General features: G+C 37.1%; 1 protein-coding gene across 17 annotated transcripts in view; it reads left to right on the top strand.

Moving 5' to 3' along the window:
- Positions 1-20,175, top strand: part of FAM13B (family with sequence similarity 13 member B) — a 225,297-nt gene that overhangs the window by 123,608 nt on the left and 81,514 nt on the right. For 10 of the 17 annotated variants that reach the window (XM_007473648.3, XM_056811330.1, XM_001367964.4 and 7 more), the window contains exon 2: positions 16,487-16,653. Coding sequence is in view for 5 of the 17 variants with exons in the window: in XM_056811334.1 (XP_056667312.1) it covers positions 16,575-16,635 (61 nt within the window). In the remaining 12 variants the exon portion in view is untranslated. Of the gene's footprint in view, positions 1-6,818; positions 6,898-16,486; positions 16,654-20,175 lie in introns of those variants that run through there. The other 7 variants (XM_056811332.1, XM_056811333.1, XM_056811337.1 and 4 more) reach the window with 3 other exon arrangements.

Below are 20,175 nucleotides of genomic sequence, written 5' to 3'. Positions count from 1 at the left end.
TAAGGTTCCTGTGGATAAGGACTGTCTTACTTATTACACAGTATTAATGCCATAGGTGGTATTTAATAAATACTTGTAGCTAAGTGCCAGAACTGGCTTAACTTTAGTATGTGTACTTTTACCATTAGAGCTAGGGCAAGTAGATTGCTTAACTTAGTGACTGCCAAACTTGGAGGTTCTTCATAAAAGCCGTTCCTTGATTCTACCTTTCAATATTCCCTTTCTTGTTACAGATGTGAGGAGAATCATTTAGGTAGAGTTGCTACCAGTATACAAATGGGGAAAGATAACAATAGGAATAGCACTGCCAAGGCTTTTAGCTTCTCTGATGAATGCCAGCCTTACTGCTGTTTATTGTTGGCAATCCACTGGGAAAGCAGAGCCAGGGATCTTTTGTCCTCTGTTGAACACCTACCACTAAAACAAAGACTGGGAGCAGCAGAGCCATGAAGGGAGTAGCTAAATTTTGAAACATCTGTAATGAGGGTACTTTAGCTTCCTGGGCACAGGGGTGGACTGAAGCTTGGGACTGAACCACTTCCAATTAGGGGGATTTGTTATCCTGTTCATTCTGGCATAATGGTTCAAAAATTTGGCTTCTGACCATGGTGTGGTGGAACATCTAATCCACAGCAGGAATACTGACCACCATAAACTTCCACTCTGCCTTGATCCTTTCCTGTTACATTTAGGCCTTTGTGAAGATGAGGAGAGGAGAGGGGAGATGAGTGACAGGCAGCTTTATTTCTTATCTTCTCCCTCAATATTCTATACTTTTCTCTTCCCAAAGTGTTATGACAGTGTTTTCCCTTCTGTTACATGCTCCACATGCACAGTATAGAATGAGATTAAATCCCTGCTTATGTTGCCAGGTAGGCACCAATTTCCACTGCCTTTTTTTGTCCTTGCCCTTTAAAGTGGAAGAATAGAGATATTCTTGAAGTCACACTTCTTTGTGTGGAGGTGTATGGAGGGTATGGTAGAAGTGGGATATCCCTTGTTCCCTGCAAATGCCATTCTTAAAACTCCTAGACTAGTGATGGGCAACCTTTTGGAACTTTTTAGGGACCCATACCATGCTCTTCCCCCTCTCCCCATTCCCCAGACTGGGTGCCAATGCCTGCCCCAATGGCATGCCACGCCCCATTCCCAACTGTGGGCCTTGCCCCCTGACTGTGTTCAGAGGGGCATGGCCACCAAGGATACCAGTATGTACAATTAGAGGAGTAATACATTGTCATTCCCTTCCTGGAGGTTACTGGATTCCTAGTGCAGTTTCTACACAGTGTATGAGTAACCTCACTTTTTGCAAAGGGTGGGCCTGGAGATAGTAAAAGTGAAAGGCTGAGGCTTGAACCAGAGTGGATTTGAATTTCCTGGAAGCCTCAGGCATTTGGTAGGCCTTTGAGGCACCCAGAACACCAGCTGGGGGGCAGGGATTTTCTTCACTTTTCCTAGCCCACAGCCACCTGTTTCTGGGGAATAAAGGGTTTATGCAAGAGACAAGAGTCCCTGTATTCTGCCCTTCCAGTTTTATTGCAATGGGGGTGGATAGGGTGGTTCAGTGGGGATCCTCCCATGGAGGTGTTACTTGATCCTTCTTTTGGGACTGGGTGTGTGATTTCTCTTTCTTCCTCTGAAGGATTAGGGAAGATGTGATTAGCACATTCCCTAAGGGCAGGGGTCCCCAAACTAGGGTGGGCTGGCCACATGTGGCCCCCTGAGAACATGTAGCACTTCTGGGAGGGGCACCTCTTTCATTGGTGGTCTGTGAGAGGAGCACTGTATGTGGTGGCCCTGCAAGCACCGCTTCACTCTCCTACAGTACTACTTCCAGTGTCATAATCCTTTGCTTGGCGCCTTAGAACTATGCTGCACTATGGAAGACATCCCCATGGTGAGTGGTGATCTGGGGGAGGGAATTCCGCACTGAGTATATACTGAGTATATACTGCTGCCTGTTAGGGTTAGGACTAGGTTTTTATAGTCCTGCCCTCCAATGGTCTGAGGGACGGTGAACTGGCCCCCTGTGTAAAAAAGTTTGGGGACCACTGCCTTAGGCCTTGGTGAATGGGGTTCAGCCCTAAATTTGTTAGGGGTGGTGGTGGGGGGTTGGATTATTTTAATTAGGGTTAGTGCAGTCTGGAGGGCCTAGACCTAATCAGTTCTTTGCTTACAAAAGACTCTTACCTGTTCTATTTTACCTTGTAAAGGTATCCACAAAGGACTTTCTACCTTTTGCTGGGTGATAGGTGCATAGAATCTGTCCTCAAACTGAGGGGAGTGGTCTATATTGCTGCACTTGGCTCCTTGGTCTGTAGAGTGTGTCCCCTACAGGAGCCTGGGGGTGGGATGGGGGTTAGGGTGGAGTGGAGTGGCCAAGCCAGGCCAGGGCTAGCTCAGCCTCTGCAGCAGTGGAAAGAGGCTAGAATGCCCTGCATTTGGGGGAGGGGCCAGCCTTCCAGCCAGCCAAGCCAGAGGTCTGATCTTGCTTGCAGGAGAGGCTGGCATGCATGCCATAGGCTCACCCTCAGGTCCTAGACCAACCATATGTAGTCCAGCTAACTTAGTTAAAATAGGAAGCTATCATATTATCCATAAGAGTGAGCCTTTGTTTATCATCTCTCAAGTCATTGTCTTGAGGTCTCTATTTCTTTCCTTCTCTGCCCCCCTCTCCTTAATTAAGGGAGTCTTCCTGTACTTTGCCTAAGATGCAGAAATTACTAGGGTGTGGTCTTGTCTTTTTGCACTCCCCTAATCCCTTTAAATCTCCCCAGTGAATTTGTCAGGGTTTTCCTTGACCTGCTGTGACCATTTGAGTACTTACTCTATGTGTAAAGTACTGTGATAGACTAAGTAGATACTTAGTCTTAGAGTTACAGCTATCTATATAATGATTGTTAAGAAGGGAATTATATCTCTGTTTTGTTAGCTAAAATATTATCCTAGCCATTACTCCAAATAGTAGTGCTGTCAATAAACTTGTACCAAGGAGAAGGAAAGCTATAAATTCTGAAGTGCAATAAACTATAGTAAAGAATCATTGTCTTTGGGTCTTTGAAGCTTTTGCAAGTGCTGAGAAGTCCCCTTTAGATTTCTACAGCATCTCTCTTTACCCCATCATTCCCCTGTATTTCTTTTCTTTTTTAATTTTATTTGGCCAATTTCAAACCTTATTACTTGGTTACAAAAAATCATATTCTATTCCTCTCTCCTCTTCCCGTAACTGATGTGCAATTCCACTGGGTATTACATGTGTCCTTGATCAGAACCTATTTCTATGCTGTTGATGTTTTTGTACTAGGATGTTCATTTAGGGCCAATAGCCCCCTCGACCCATGTAATCAAGTAGTTGTTTTTCTTCTGTGTTTCTACTCCCACAGTTTCCCCTCTGAATGTGGATAGTGTTCTTTCTCATAGACCCCTCCAAGTTGTTCATGATCACTGCATTGCCACTAATGGAGAAGTCCATTACATTCAGTTGTACCACAGTGTATCAGTCTCTGTGTATAATGTTCTCCTGGTTCTGCTCCTTTTGCTCTGCATCACTTCCTGGAGATTGTTCCAGTTCACTTGGAATACCTCCACTTTATTATTCCTTTGAGCACAATAGTATTCCATCACCAACATATACCACAATTTGTTCTGCCATTCCCCAATTGAAGGGCATCCCCTCATTTTCCAATTTTTTGCCACCACAAAGAGTACAGCTATGAATATTCTTGTACAAGTCTTTTTCCTTATCTCTTTGGGGTACAAACCCAACAGTGCTATGACTGGATCAAAGGGCAGACAGTCTTTTAGCTCCCTTTGGGCACAGTTCCAAATTTCCCTCCAGAATGGTTGGATCAGTTCACAACTCCACAAACAATGAATTAATGTCCCAACTTTGCCACATCCCCTCCAGCATTCATTACTTTCCTTTGCTGTCATGTTAGCCAATCTGCTAGGTATGAGGTGATACCTCAGAGTTGTTTTGATTTTCATTTCTCTGATTATTAGAGATTTAGAGCACTTTTTCATGTGCTTATTAATAGTTTTGATTTCTTTAACTGAAAATTGCCTATTCATGTCCCTTGTCCATTTATCAATTGGAGAATGACTTGATTTTTTGTACAATTGATTTAGTTCTTTGTAAATTTGAGTAATTAGACCTTTGTCAGAGGTTTTTGTTATGAAGATTGTTTCCCAATTTGTTACTTCCCTTCTAATTTTGGTTGCATTGGTTTTGTTTGTACAAAACCTTTTTAATTTGATGTAATCAAAATTATTTACATTTTCTGACTTTTTCTAAGTCTTGCTTGGCTTTAAAATCTTTCCTTTCCCAAAGGTCTGACATGTATACTATTCTGTGTTCACATAATTTACTTATAGTTTCCTTCTTTATATTCAAGTCATTCACCCATTCTGAGTTTATCATGGTGTGTAGGGTGTGAGATGTTGATCCAAACCTAATCTCTTCCACACTATCTTCCAATTTTCCCAGCAGTTTTTATTAAATAGTGGATTTTTGTCCCAAAAGCTGTGATCTTTGGGCTTGTCATAGACTGTCTTGCTGAGGTCACTTACCCCAAGTCTATTCCACTGATCCTCCTTTCTGTCTCTTAGCCAGTACCATATTGTTTTGATGAGCACTGCTTTATAGTATAGTTTGAGATCTGGTACTGCAAGGCCATCTTCCTTCTCTTTTTTTTTTCATTGTTTCCCTGGATATCCTTGATCTTTTGTTCTTCCAAATGAACTTTGTTATTGTTTTTTCTAATTCAGTAAAAAAGTTTAGGGTGATTTTGAATGGAATTTCTCTTTCTAATTCCTGCTGCTGTGATGTGTTGGAGATATATAGAAATGCTGGTGACTTATGCGGGTTTATTTTGTATCCTGCAACTTTGCTAAAGTTGTTGATTATTTCGACTAGCTTTTTAGTTGATTCTCTAGGATTTTTTAACTATACCATCATATCATCTGCAAAGAGTGACAGCTTGGTCTTCTCATTGCCAATTTTAATACCTTCAATTTCTTTTTCTTCTCTAATCGCTACTGCTAGTGTTTCTAGTACAATATTAAATAATAAAGGTGATAATGGGCATCCTTGTTTCACTCCTGATCTTATTGGGAAGGCTTCTAGTTTATCCCCTTTGCAGATGATATTAGCTGATGGTTTTAGATATGTACTGTTTATTCTTTTTAGGAAAGGCCCTTCTATTCCTATACTTTCTAGTATTTTTAATAGGAATGAGTGTTATATTTTGTCAAAGGCTTTTTCTGCATCTATTGAGATAATCATGTGATTTTTGTTGCTTTGCTTGTTAATATGGCCAATTATGTGGATGGCTTTCCTAATATTGAACCATTCTTACATTCCTGGTATGAATCCTACCTGGTCATAGTGAATAACCCTCATGATCCCTTGCTGGAGTCTTTTTGCTAGTATTCTATTTAAGATTTTTGCATCTATGTTCATTAAAGATTGGTCTATAGTTTTCTTTCTCCGTTTTTGACCTGCCTGGCTTTGGGAATCAGTACCATATTTGTGTCATAAAAGGAATTTGGTAGAACTCCCTCTTTACTTATTCTGTCAAATAGTTTGTATAGTAGCAGGATTAGCTGTTCTTTGAACATTTGATAGAATTCACTTGTGAATCTGTCAGGCCCTGGGTATTTTTTCTTAGGGAGTTCTTTGATGGCTTGTTCAATTTCTTTTTCTGTTATAGGATTATTTAAGAATTCTATTTCTTCTTCTGTTATTCTAGGCAATTTATATTTTTGTAAATATTTGTCCGTGTCACCCAGATTGGCATATTTATTGCCATATAATTGGGCAAAATAGTTTTTAATGATTACCTTAATTTCCTCTTCATTATAGGTGAGGCTTCCCTTTTCATCTTGGATATGGTCAATTTGTTTTTCTTTTCTTTTTTTAATTAGACTGACCAGTACATTGTCTATATTATTTGTTTTTTTTCAAAGTACTAGTTTCTAGTCTTATTTATTAAATCAATAGTTCTTTGACTTTCAATTTTATTAATTTCTCCTTTGATTTTTAGGATCTCTAATTTAATCTTCATCTGAGGATTTTTAATTTGTTCACTTTCTAGTTTTTTAATTTGCATGCCCAATTCATTGACCTCTGCCCTCCCTAATTTGTTAATATATGAACTCAAGGATATAAATTTCCCCCTGAGTACTGCTTTGGCTGCATCCCATAGGTTTTGAAAGGATGTCTCATCATTGTCGTTTTCTTCAATGAAATTATTGTTTCCATGATTTTTTTCCCCACCTAACCAATTTTGGAGAATCATATTATTTAATTTCCAATTAATTTTTGATTTGGCTCTCTATGTACACTTACTGATCATTATTTTTATTATGTTATAATCTGAAAATATTGCATTTATTATTTCTGCTTTTCTGCATTTGTTTTCCATGTTTTTATGACCTAGTACATGGTCAATCTTTGTAAATGTACCATGTGCTGCTGAAAAGAAGGTGTATTCCTTTTTGTCCTTATTTATTTTTCTCCATATATCTATTAACTCAAATTTTTCTAAGATTTCACATGTTTTACCTCTTATTTATTTATTTATTTGATTTATCTAAATTTGATAGTGGTAGGTTCAGGTCTCCCACTAGTATAGTTTTACTATCTATTTCCTCCTTCAGTTCCACTAGTTTCTCCTTTAGAAATTTGCATGCCATACCATTTGGTGCATACATTTTGATTACTGATATTTTCTCATTGTCTACACTCCCTTTTATCAAGATGTATTTACCTTCCCTATCCCTTTTAATCAGATCTATTTTTACTTTGGCTTTGTCAGATATCATGATTGCAACTCCTGCCTTCTTCCTGTCAGTTGAAGCCCAATAGGTTTTGCTCCAACCTTTGATTCTAACCTTGTGAGTATCTACCCGCCTCAGGTGTGTTTCCTGTAGATAACATAATGGTAGGATTTTGGATTCTAATCCACTCTCCTATTTTCATTTTATGGATGAGTTCATCCCATTCACATTCAAAGTTATGATTGTCACTTGTGTATTCCCCAGAATTTTGATATCCTCTCCTAGTTCTTTCCTTTCTTCTTTTGCTATATCCTTTTAAATCAGTGGTTTACTTCTAATCAATCCCCCTAATCCCCTCCCTTGATATGCTTCCCTTTCTGGCCCCTCCCTTTTTGTTCCCTTCTTGTTTTTTTAGGGTCTGTTAAGTGCCCTCCCCCCTCTCTTTCCCTCCTTTTTTGTACTCCCTTCCTCCTACCCCCCCTTAGTTTTCCCTTCTCACTTTCCCTGTAGGATAAGATAGAATTCAAGACCCCAATGAATCTAGATGCTCTTCCCTCTCAGAACTGATTTCACTGAGAGTAAGGTTTAAGTATTACCTATTAGCACTCTCTTCCTCTCCTTCTTATAAAAGAATTCCCCTCCCCTTCTCATGTGTATATTTGTGTGAAAAAGATTATTCTATTCATTTTAATGTCCCAATCTCTTCCTGTGAATGATTCTTCTAATTAGTATAATAATGAATATGATTTTTAAGAGTTACAAATAACATTTCCCCCCAAAATTAACATATATATGTATATGTATAATTTGATCTAATTGTAGCTCTTAAAGAAGAGTTTGAATAAAAAAAAACATTTTCCCCCTTTCCATCTCTTTCTTATTTACTTTTTTTTCCCAAGTTTGCAAAGTGTATTCACAAATATAGCTCATTTCTTCCTTAGAACAACCATGCAATATAGGTGCTATTATTATTTTCGTTTTCCACTATGAAGAAACTGAAATCAGAGACATGAAGTGACTTGTCCACAGTCACTCAGCTACTAAGAATCTGAGATGGAATTTGAACCTTGGCTGATACAACTCCCAAGTCCAGGGATTTCTCCACTGTGGCACACTGCCTGAAATATCCTGTTGTAGCCCCACAAGTTCCCCACAGACATCATTAATAAAAACTTGATCCCTTCCTATCTTCCCAGTCTTCCAATAGAATATTCCCCTCCATGACTCTCTGATTCAGCCACTCTGGCCCATGTGCTCTTGCTTACATATGACACTCTTGCCTGGAATCTTTAGCTTCCTTCAAATTTCAGTTCACTGATTCAGTGCCTACCTTTTACAGGAGGATTTTCCAGTTCCTTTCTCTTTGAGATTGCCATCCATTTCCATTGTATAAATCTTAGGTGTGTGTATTGTTTCCCTAGTTAAAACATGACCTTCTATAAGAACAAGGAAAGTCATTCTGTGTACCCTGAGCACTTTGCATTTCCTTGCATATTATTAAACATTTAATAAGTGTTTGTTGAGTTGACTTGAGAGTTAAATACACTTGTATAGACTATGTATTCAGTAACCACTTGTTGAATGTTAGCGGAAGAGGGTTAGGTATTTGTGGTCTAATAGAATGGTCATCTACATAGAATCACAGAATTTTAAAGTTTGAAGAGATTACTGAAACCATATGTATCTTCCCTAATTCAAAGAGGGGAGGAAAGAGTGACATACCTGGGAATTTTAATGTAATAAACAAATAAAGAAAAAATTTTTAAAGAAAAGAAACCACAGGTATAGAATTATCTAATATCTAGACAATAAACTTTGTAAAGAGAAGTGACTATCGATTCTATTTCTACATAAACACTTCCCCATGACCACTTCCACTACTTTGTATAAAGGTCTACATAAAGTCAGTATACATTAATTGACTGGCCAAATGGATTGCAGATAGATAAATGGATAGATGGATGGATGGATGGATGGATGGGTGGATGGATGGATGAATGAATGAATGAATGGCTTCACTTTACAAATTTTCCTCTTGCACTCACTTAGATCCACTTTGTAGGGTTGCCTCTGCCCTAAACAATAGCTACTCTTTCGATATGAATAGGGAATCCTCACTACAACATAGTTGTTTCCTTAATTGTTTATCTGTTCATCTTTGTCTTTTTTAGCTTCATGAAGGAGTCATCTCTATCTTTTCATAATTCCCCAATTATCATAACATCTCCCTTATTAGGCTGTATTATTACCAGGCTCTAACTCCAGTTCCCTGATTGAAGATGTCATTTTTAGTGAGTCAAGAAACTTGGGCCATGCCTCATGGTCTCCCAGGATGAGCAATCCCCCAAACATTTACCTTTCAAAATGATTGATTTCACATTCCAGAGTTGCCTACTAGTCCCAGATAAATATGGTAAATGAGAGTTATGACTGAAGAAAAAGGTGTGTGGGGAAGTAGCTTGAGACAAGTCAATAATGTGATGTGGCAGCCAAAAAAGAAAAAAGGAGAAGAAAAATCTAATGTCATTTTTGGACTGCATTTAGAGAGGCATAGTTTCTAGGAAAAGGAGATAATGGTTAGTTAATTGCAAAATACAAAAGTGAGACAGTGTTTTCCTACAAGAGGCATTCATTTCCCTTGGAAGCTACATGTTCAGGGATAATTAAATACAAGATAATGAAGGGGGGAGGGAGTGGAGAGAGAGACAGAGACAGACAGATGGAGAGACAGAGACAGAGAGACAGAGAGAGACATACACACAGAGGGAGGGAGGGAAGGAAGGAAGGAAATCACTGATAGGGTGAGTTAACTGGAAAAATTAGGAAAGTCCTTTGAAGGGAGTAGTTCTTGTGCTGAGTCTTCGGATCTCTGATAAGAAGTATGAATGTGTCTTCATTAGGAAAGAAAGGATGGAGGCATGGAAGAGTGGATAGCGAATTATTGGTCTCCATCCCCCTCCAGTATGCCCTGCTTAATTACTTATCTCCACAGGACTCTGTAGCATGCCACAGGAATCACCTCATGCTAGAATCTCACTCTACTCCTAAACTATTTCTCACATTTGAAATACTCTCCTTCCCTAGGAATAGGGCTTCCCATTGTGATTGGGTGGTTCTTCCCAGAACCTTCAATTTAAGGAGAAGGCTCAGATTAAAGATATCTTCATCTTCTTTCAGGCTACACTTCTGCCTCCTCTCCACAGGACTTTCTTTACCATGCTCCAAATCCAGCTATCTTCTCTCTCCCCCTACTCCTACCTTTTTAGATCTTTTTTTTTTTGTTACAATACTCACTTTATTTCCCTCCCTCCCCTCTACCCACCCTTCCCGCAGCTGACGCGCAATTTCATTGGGTATTACTTGTGTCCTTGATCAGAACCTATTTCTATGTTGTTGTTTGCACTAGGTTGTTCATTTAGAGTCTACATCCCCAACCATATCCCTTCGACCCATGTATTCAAGCAGTTGTTTTTCTTCGGTGTTTTTACTCCCACAGTGTTTCCTCTGAATGTGGATAGTGGTTTTTCTTGTAGATTCCTCCAAGTTGTTCAGGATCACTGCATTGCCACCAATGGAGAAGTCCATTACATTTGATTGTACCACAATGTATCAGTCTTTGTACAATGTTTTCGTGGTTCTGCTCTCACTCTGCATCAATTCCCAGAGGTTGTTCCAGTCCCCATGGAATTCCTCCACTTTATTATTCCTTTGAGCACAATAGTATTCCACCACCAACATATACCACAATTTGTTCAGCCATTCCCCAATTGAAGGGCATCCCCTCATTTTCCAATTTTTTTGCCACCACAAAGAGAGCAGCTATGAATATTTTTGTACATGTATTTTTCCTTATTATCTCTTTGGGGTACAAACCCAACAGTGCTATGACTGGGTCAAAGGACAGACAGTCTTTTAGCACCCTTTGCATAGTTCCAAATTGCCCTCCAGAATGGTTGGATCAATTCACAACTTCACCAGCAATGCATTAATGTCCCAATTTTGCCATACCCCTTCCAGCATTCATTACTTTCCTTTGCTGTCATGTTAGCCAATCTGCTAGGTGTGAGGTGATACCTCAGAGTTGTTTTGATTTTCATTTCTCTGATTATTAGAGATTTAGAGCACTTTTTCGTGTGCTTACTAATAGTTTTGATTTCTTTAACTGAAAATTGCCTATTCATGTCCCTTGTCCATTTATCAATCGGAGATTGGCTTATTTACCTTTTCATGTTTCTCTTGATCTTTGTATTTGGATATCAAACTTTCCACTTAGTTCTGGGCTTTTCCTTACAAATACTTGGAAATTTTCTATTTTGTTGAATGCCCATACTTTCTCCTGGAAGTATATAGTCAGTTTTGATGTAGGATGATCCTTAGTTAAAGACCGAATTCTCTTGCCTTTCTGAATATCATGTTCCATGCCTTGCGGTCCTTTAGTGTGGAAGCTGCCAGGTCTTGTGTGATCCTGATTGGTGCTCCTTGGTATCTGAGTTATCTCTTTTTGGCTTCTTGTAGAATTTTCTCCTTAGCTTGAAAGCTCTGAAATTTGGCAATTACATTCCTGGGAGTTTTCTTTTGAGAATTTTCCCCCCTTGTACAAGAACATCAGGGCAGTTTTCTTGGATGATTTCTTGTCGTATGATGTCAAGATTTCTGTTTATTTCTGGCTTTTCAGGTAGACCACTGATTCTCAAATTGTCTCTTGGTGCTCTGTTTTCCTGATCTGTCATCTTCTCAGTGAGATATTTTATGTTTTCTTCTATTTTGTCAATCTTTTGACTTTGCTTTGTTAATTCTTGCTGTTTTGTGAGATTATTGTCTTCCAGTTGACTAATTTTGGTCTTTAAAGATTGGTTTTCCATTTCAGTTTGGTCTATCCTGCTTTTCGTGGCTTCCAGCTGTTTCTCCCATTGGGAGTTCTCGTCCTTTAAACTATTATTTTCTCTTTGAACTATCTCCCACTTTTCTTGCCAGATGGCTTCCATCTTTTTGATAAGCTCCAATTTAAATTCTTTAAGAGCTTGTGGACAATTTTCATTTTTTGGGAAGGTTTTGGCTTAATTTGAATTTCCTCCTCTATTTCCTCTGTAACCTGGGTTTTTCCTCTGTAAAAATTTTCCAGGGTCAATGCCTTCTTTTTGTTTTTCTTGGAGGGAGGTTGTTGCTCCTGGGCACAATTTACCACCACTGTGGAGGTTTTTCCTTCCCTTTTTAGTCAGAAATCTGAGTGAGATGGGTAGGTTCTCTGTTTATGGAGTTAAAGAGCAAGAATTTTGCCTGAGGTAAGCTCTCGAATCTCTGCAACTTCTGTTGTTTGCTGTCCTTCTTTGTACAATTTTCCCAAGAGCGTCTGTGGTATGTACTTTTCAGCCTGCCGGGGTTTCAGGTGTAGCTGCTCTCAGGGGTAGGTCTTTGGTGGTCTTAGTCAGCTCCCATGGACCTAGAGGTGCCCCTTGCTCACTCTAGAGGTTGCCTTTGCTCAGTCACTGATTCTGGTGCGTGCTGGCTCTTGACTGTGTAGGTGGGGTGGGGGAGGGTAAATCATCTCGCGGTTTTGGTGGGAGCTTTTTCACCTCCTTATAGTGTGGAAATGCCCAAATCCCACATACCTTTAATGCTGCGCTCTACTGTAGAGTCCCTTTGTTCTTATGAATTTTTTTTTTTTTGGTCTTTTGATGTAGTCTATATCGGTGGGTGCTGAGGAGTGGACGAGTCTTGTGCCTAGACTGCCGCCATGTTTACCTGGAAGCCCATTCTCCTGTATTTTAACCTGTGGGTATTCTGTGTAGGTCTCTCAGACTCAACAAACCTCCTTCAGACTTCTTGGTTTCTGAGGGTACCACATTGCCCCAGTCACTTGATTCATTACTTTATTCATACCCTTTATTCTTCCCTTTCTCTTCACCTCCTCTCCTTTCTCAAATTAGTTGCCAAATCTTATTTTACTGCATCTCTAAAACCTTTCTCTTTTTACATAGCCATTATCTTAATTCAGGCTTTTATCATTTCTTACCTGATCTACTGTTATCCTCTTAAAGTGCTTCTAGGCCATCCTCTCTATCTGAAAGATTCAAGATTATTTTGCCAAGGTGCACAGGTCTGGCCACAGTGCTCCTATGTCTACAAATCATAATTGATTTCCTCCATTGCCTATGGTAGAGATTTCTAAACTTTTTTGAGTTGCACACATCATAGCCTATCAGGAAAAATTTCTGAACATGTGCTCTTCACATATTTATTAGTTATACATATGCATATGCTAATATTACATAGGTACAGAATAAACAGAAAATAGAAGTAAAACAAGATAAAGATGAAATGAAGTATATTTTAAAATTGTATTAATGGTACAAAACTTTTTTGTTTATTAAAATTAACTTTTTTTAGTAAGGCAATATGATGGAATACTCAAGGTTTTTCATAATCTTGGCATAAATATTATGAAATTATTTGAAGTTTTGATTCTGCTAGTTAGTTTTAATATACTTCACAAATGTATATCTCTAAGTAGAATAATAGTAGGTTATTGGCTATGCTTTAGTAAATCACAATACTAAATTTCTAATGTCATCTATCAATTTTGTATGGGTTTTTGGTGAAATTTGGGTAGCAAATTTTTACCTTCCCTAATAGTGGTGGGAGTGGTGGGAGAAGGGAACATGGTATCTAGAAAAATCAGGTTACAGGTCAGCCTGTTTGAGGCAAGAAGAAAGATAATGGTAGAAAAGATGTCAAGATGCCTAGGTTAATGATCTGGGTTTCCTGGTTGTGGTATTTTCATTTATTGCCTAGTGGGTTTGTCTTTCTAATGGCCTTAAGGGGTCAGTGTAATCCTGGAACTTTTTGGACGATGTTTCCTGGAAGGTAACAAAGATTGGCCAGTCTCTTGATAATGGGTAGCATGATGTAGTTGAACAACTGGACCACATTTTCTTTTGAAAAGCTCAGTAGAATCTGTTTTTAGCCTGGGATAGTTGTTTATTGCTAGGTATATTACTTCTATTTGGGCTTCACTTCTCCATAATGAGCAACAATAATCAAAAGATTAAAATGAAGTCATTGAATATTTTCATAATAATGATTATCTTTATGATGTTGGTCAGACTTTGAAGTGAAGGCTATGTCTTATTGTGCTATCATATAATTTCATTGGAGAATGCCTTCCAAGATATCAGCTCATTGTTATATCCTAAAATTTGTAAAAAATAAGATATATTAATTTTTATAATTTTTAGTTTTCACACTTCAAGATAGTAAAAAAAAATCTTTGGCATTATTTACTTTGAAATGTTAGTTTAAGTGGATTTCTTTTCTTTCTTTTTTTTTTTTAAACCCTTACCTTCTGTCTTAGAGCCAATACTGTGTATTAGCTCCAAGGCAGAAGAATGGTAAGGGCTAGGCAATGGGGGTCAAGTGACTTGCCCAGGGTCACACAGCTGGGAAGTGTCTTGAGGCCAGATTTGAACCCAGGATCTCCTGTCTCTAGGCCTGATTCTCAATCCACTGAACCACCCAGCTGCATCCAGGTGGATTTATTTTCAAGCGATCATTTTTTTGTACCTCTGATAAGGAGAATCTTTCATCTTCCAAAAATTTCTACCTCAGTTTTCTAGAAATAGTTGTTTATTGGTGGTGGCAGGTGGCTAGTTAAAAAGGATCGTACCCCCCCACCCCCACCCCACCCCAGTAGAGCATGCAGCCTCCTGAGATTTCTTCCAGTACATTAATGTTCAAATTCAGGGCCACATATACATTTTCTATACAGTTGAACTGTAGTTATTAGGGACCATAGTAGTTCACATAGGATCTATCAGAACAAAGAGAGCATAACTAGCACTTATTTAGTTGTGTTACCAGCATGCATTTGTATCACTGCTGGTCAGGTTTGGGATGCTATATTTTTCTCCTATAATAGAGCAGACATGAATCTCGTCAATTACCATGACTCCCTTCGAACTAACCAGATTTGTGAGATTTACTGATTTGGCAGTGATAAAACATGTCTTAGAAATCTTCATTAATTAGAATAAGTTTAGAGATGTTTAACTATTTTCACTTTAATTTCCTGTATGTTTTTAATTTCCTTCATGTATGAGGCAGTATTTTTCTTACTCTTAAAGAAATCCATTAAAAATCTTAAAACAAAAATTAAGTGCTTTAAAAGACCTTTAAAAATAATTTTATACTTTGAAGTTGTTGCTTTTTTTCTTTCTAGAGTAATAGTTCACATGTTTAAACAGGCAGTTCAGGATGTTAGGGAAATAATTATCTGCTGAAAGACATGTTTATGAACATGGCTTTACTTCCTCACAATTTTAATGTTTCTTCTGGGGGTTATAAAGCATGAGAATAATAGACTTGAAAACCACACAATATGATACTGCTGCTTTTTGCTTACCTGAACTCTTAGTTGCCACAGTATAACTTACTATTTTTCTAAAAGCTTCATTCTAGGCTTTTAGAAATTATATATATATGTGTGTGTATATCTATATATCTATATATCTATATCTATATAAATATATATATATATGTGACAAATGAACCTTTATATTCCAAAACCTTATTTATAGTTTAGGCAGGATAATCAAAGCTACACACACACAAATACATAAATATATACATATATAAAATGTGTAAATATAGAGGGCACACATGTAGTTTCATTTTAAAATCATGACATCAAGCCTGTGCTATTAGTTGTTCTTTTTTGAAAATACTAGAAACCATATTGCTTACTTAGTATTAGCTAGGAAGAAGTAGTAATTTCTTTCATAGTTATTTTAATGTAGATCTTCCTATACCAGACTATAAATTGCTGAGGACAGTTTTAGGCCACATTTACCTTTCATGTGCTCAGCAATGCTTGAGGGAATGGTGTAGAAATATGGGATATACATGGAACAGGAAAAGAATTTTTAAGTAGAATCATTCATTACTTAGGATGTATTTTGCCCCAGAAATTGCTCTTATTTATTAATTGTCAATAAATTCTGATGGTTTTTAGTAGTAAAAAGCATTCAGCCCAAGTCCTTATGAACTTGGAATTTGTTTCACCCATTTCTTTTCTTTTTTAAAGGCTTATTTATTTATATTCATTTTTTCAATTACTTATATAAACAATTTTTGACAATTGTTTTCTGACAATTGAGAATTTGGATTTTCTCCCTCTCTGAGGTGGTAAATAGTTTGATAGTAAATAGTCTGATAAAGATTATACTTGTTCTTTCATACAATACATATTTCCATGTTTCTTGTCATGATAAAAGACACATATCACACATACAATAAAATCTTATGAAAGAAATAAAGCTGAAGATGATATGTTCTCAGATTTGAACAGTTCCTCCTTTGGCTGTGGATAGCATTTTCATCATGAGTCTCTTGTAGTTATCTCAGAGACTTGCTTTGCTGATAATGATTTAATCCTTTATAACTGATCATTGTATAATGTTTCTGTTATCATATACATTATTCTCCTGGTTCTGTCACTTCACTTTGTATCAGTTCATATAAGTCTTTCCAGGTTTTTCTGAAACCATCCTATTCGTTGTTTCTTATGGTGAAAACTTTACCTGTTTCTTAAAGGGCACAAGGTAGACTGTAGCACTTAGAAGTAGCTTTGTGGATAGATTTTATTATTCTTTTTTTTTTTAATGGAAGGTGACTTAAAAGTTGAAATAATTTGTTTTTTTTCTCATTCTAGATTAACTGCTGAAGTACTGATAGAGTTCTGCGTTTCTTCAATGAGGAACTACAGGCTCATCTTCTGCCATAATCTCAAACAGCCATAAATGACAAAAGAATGCTTGCTCAGTGAGGGTAGCTGGTGCAGAAACCATTTTTTAAACTTAGGTGTGTAAGTACTCAAAGGTAAGTTTTCTAAAATGCTAACTAGTTCCCTCCTAAAAGAGACCTTAATGGTTTCTTGTATTTGATTAACAACCTAGAATCTGTTTTGCTTGAGTTCCTTTCCAAAACTGATGGGTCTGTCTATCTGTTTCTGTCTTTGGCTATTTATCCAAACTATAATATAAAATAATAGTCTATATATTTACTTGCCTAGGAATACCCACATTTTTTAAAAGCCTTTGTGACTTAACTACTCTCCTGAATTTATTTTCATGGTTCCCAGGATTTGCTGGATTATACTAAAAATGTTCCAATTCTTTGGATATTCTTGATGGACCTCTAAAAGCATTTTCTTTATTTGAAAACATTTGGTATGTTCATAGGTCCTTTTTTCTAAGAAATTCCTTTTGCAGTGTAACTTTATCACAAGATGATGATTTCTTACCTCTACATTAGAAGTAATTGAAGTGGGGGAAAAGGAGTGTTTTGTTTTTAAAGTTTTATTTTTTACTCCAAACTTAAAGAATGTAATAAAATGAGCCTTTTCGTATGTATACACAAGAGAACAAAAAAGAGCATTGCACTTCAAATTACAAATCTTGATTATGTACAGCTCATTTTTCTGTTTAAGTATATAATAAATTCAGCATGTAACTTTCAGAGCTCTCCTTCTTGTCTCTAATTTCTGGTGGTATTGCTGGGTTAAAGTATATATGTAGGATTTAGTTAGTTTTGGTCATAGTACCAAATTGTTTTCCAAAAGACTGGACCAATTCATAGCTATATTAAAAGTACATTGGTATGTGCCTCTCCTCCTTTAGTTCTTTCATCAGTTATCACTTTCCTTTTTTTGTCATCTTTGCCAGTTTGTGTGAGAGTTTAATGTGTATTTCTGTAATTATGAATGATTTTTGGAAAATTATTTATCTGGTGATTGTTAGCTTAGATTTCTTCCTTTGAAAACCATTGGGGAATGGTTCTTGTTCTTATAAATTTGAATCAGTGTTTTACATATTTTGGATATGACACTTATTAAAGAAATTAAATGAAAATAATTTTTTACCAGTTAATTGATCCTGGGATCCTATGTTGGAAATATGCAAAGTAGGAGGCTTAGAAAAATTCTAGTTTAAACTCAAAGTTGGATGGATACTAGTCTGTGATCATGAAGATCTCATGAATTGATGATGGGAATATGAAAAATTCTTCTGTTTTTGCTGTATACATAATCGTAAGGGCTCAGGCAAAATCTTGATCTTTGGATCTTGAAAGGAAATTCCCTTTAAAAAAGAATATAAGTAAAATTGTTGGAAGTGGAAATGGAATGATGCTATTTTTCTAAAAATGAAAATGCTACCCTCCTTGTAGAAACTATAGTTACTGATTTGTGTCATACAGAAATACTTATATTTCAGTACTTGCATGTATGATCTTATTGATTTGAATATTCCTTTCATCTGTACACATTGCAACCCATCCAGGTTTTCTCATTTTGGACAGTTCTCATTTGTTTTCCTCCCAAAATATTCCATAAAGTATGCACACATGATTTTTCTCTGAATTTTGAACATTCTCTAGGTACCAGTGTAAATACTTGGATTTTTTTTTTATCCCATTGCATGGTCATTCTGTCTCCTTTTCTTATAAATTTCCTGGATGTTATTTCTTGCCACACTTAGGATTATAGGTGCAACCTTTTTTTGTTATGTGCTATGGCCTGCCCTATGACTTTATTGCCATTTGGGTCATGTGCAGTTTTTCTTTTTCATTGCTCAGTCAACAAGGCACTCTGAGAGACAAAAAGTGGCATGTGCCAGTAGAGTCTCACTACCACAGCTATCCTTGTACATGATTTCCCCTCAAACTCCAGTGGAAATAGACCAGGAATCTGAGCTCAAGACTCCTGAGACTATTGATACTGTTTAGACCACTGATCCTACTTCTTTATAACCATTATTCCAAGGAACAACTCCTGTGCAAAAGGGATTAACCAGCTCAACAAATTGTCATCTCTCAGATGGCAAGCAGCCCATCTATACATGCTAACCAAACTACTGTCATCACTTCGGATAACTACCTCTCCTCAGACCTGGATAGAGTAGCCTAGGAAAGAACCCAGGGAATAGTAGCACTCCTTTTCCCCGTAGCCATCTATGTGCTACCAGTTCAGACTCCTCAGCTATCATCCAGGGCATCAGTTGTTATGGAGATAACAACCTTGCAACTACTTTTGCAGGTGCTGTACACCTTGTCGCCTCTTCAAGCACAGCTACTGAAGACCCCCAAAAAAGAAAGTTTTTGCTAACAGTGTCCTTTATACTGTCATTTCAATATTAGAAATGGGTATGGGGCTTGCATATGAAACTTCTTGTTTTCTCTTCCTATTAGAATGCAAGCTCTTAGAGAGCAGGAACTGCCTTTTCTTTTTGTATCCCTAGTGTGTAGAAAAATGTTTTGCATATGATAAGCACTTCATATTTTTTTTATTCATTGCGGTGTTCTGTAATTCATAACTATGCAATGACACTAGAAGAATATTGAAATTCAGAAGATGACTTTTTATGTCAGGTAGCGAACTGACTCAGTGGATCATCTATCCAATTGGATAACAGGATAGATTTGATAGTAGGTAATTTTATCCATTTGATTTTTTTCTGAGTGAATTGCCAGCTCTATAGACTCTTGAGTAGCTGTGGATTAAAAGGTCATGTGATGTTAGGGAATTTGATGCAGTCATTATAGTGTTTTCTACAAATAGGAGGGTCTAGGTCCCTTGCCATTTATAGTAAATCCTTTTTCTATTTGGATTCGGGGCACATCTTCTACAGCAGTGGCAATACTTTCAGCATTTATACATATGCCTGTTTTTATTCCTTGCTTGACCTTGATAATTAGACGATTATTGAACTCAGAGGATTACTGAACATAATTCTCTGCTGTTGCATTCATCAGGGAAACCTATATTCATTAATATGAAAACTATGAAAGTCTTTTTATTTTACTTTTTATTTCTTATTTTCATCATTGATGTCAGTGATCTTGATATATGACTCAGTGATATTTGATATATTAACTCAGTGTCATAAAAATTATAGATAAGAAAAATTAGATGTGTGGGTCAGTGGTTGCTGTTGACTTGTTGACTTGGCTTTTCTGGTACTGCTCCTATAGGAGTATATTAATTTGTTACTAGATTAAGATATCTCATTTAGAGCACAGTTGAATTATTGTTTATGAATGGTTTAATGGATGCTTATAGTATCCTGGCCCCATTTCTGCTGTCATCACTATTGTCATTATTGTGATAGAATAGGATTGTCTAGATCTGATGACCCTTTTGTATTTTCTTCCTGGCTTTCAGTTGGCAACGAATTGTTCACCTAGTGCCCAACCTATTGGTAATGAGCCTTTTCTTTACTTAGTAATACTTAATTCACTTATAGAAATAGTGGGGCCAAAATATTATCTCTAATTGTAGAATGGAGACAGTTATGGATTTGATCATTAAGTCCAGCTCCATATATTGAAGTCCAAGAAATCTAG

This window comes from Monodelphis domestica, chromosome 1 (assembly GCF_027887165.1).
Source record: "Monodelphis domestica isolate mMonDom1 chromosome 1, mMonDom1.pri, whole genome shotgun sequence".
NCBI classification, from domain to species: Eukaryota; Metazoa; Chordata; class Mammalia; order Didelphimorphia; family Didelphidae; genus Monodelphis; species Monodelphis domestica.
Note: the sequence above shows the minus strand (reverse complement) of the source record. Positions and strands in the feature narration are given on the sequence as shown.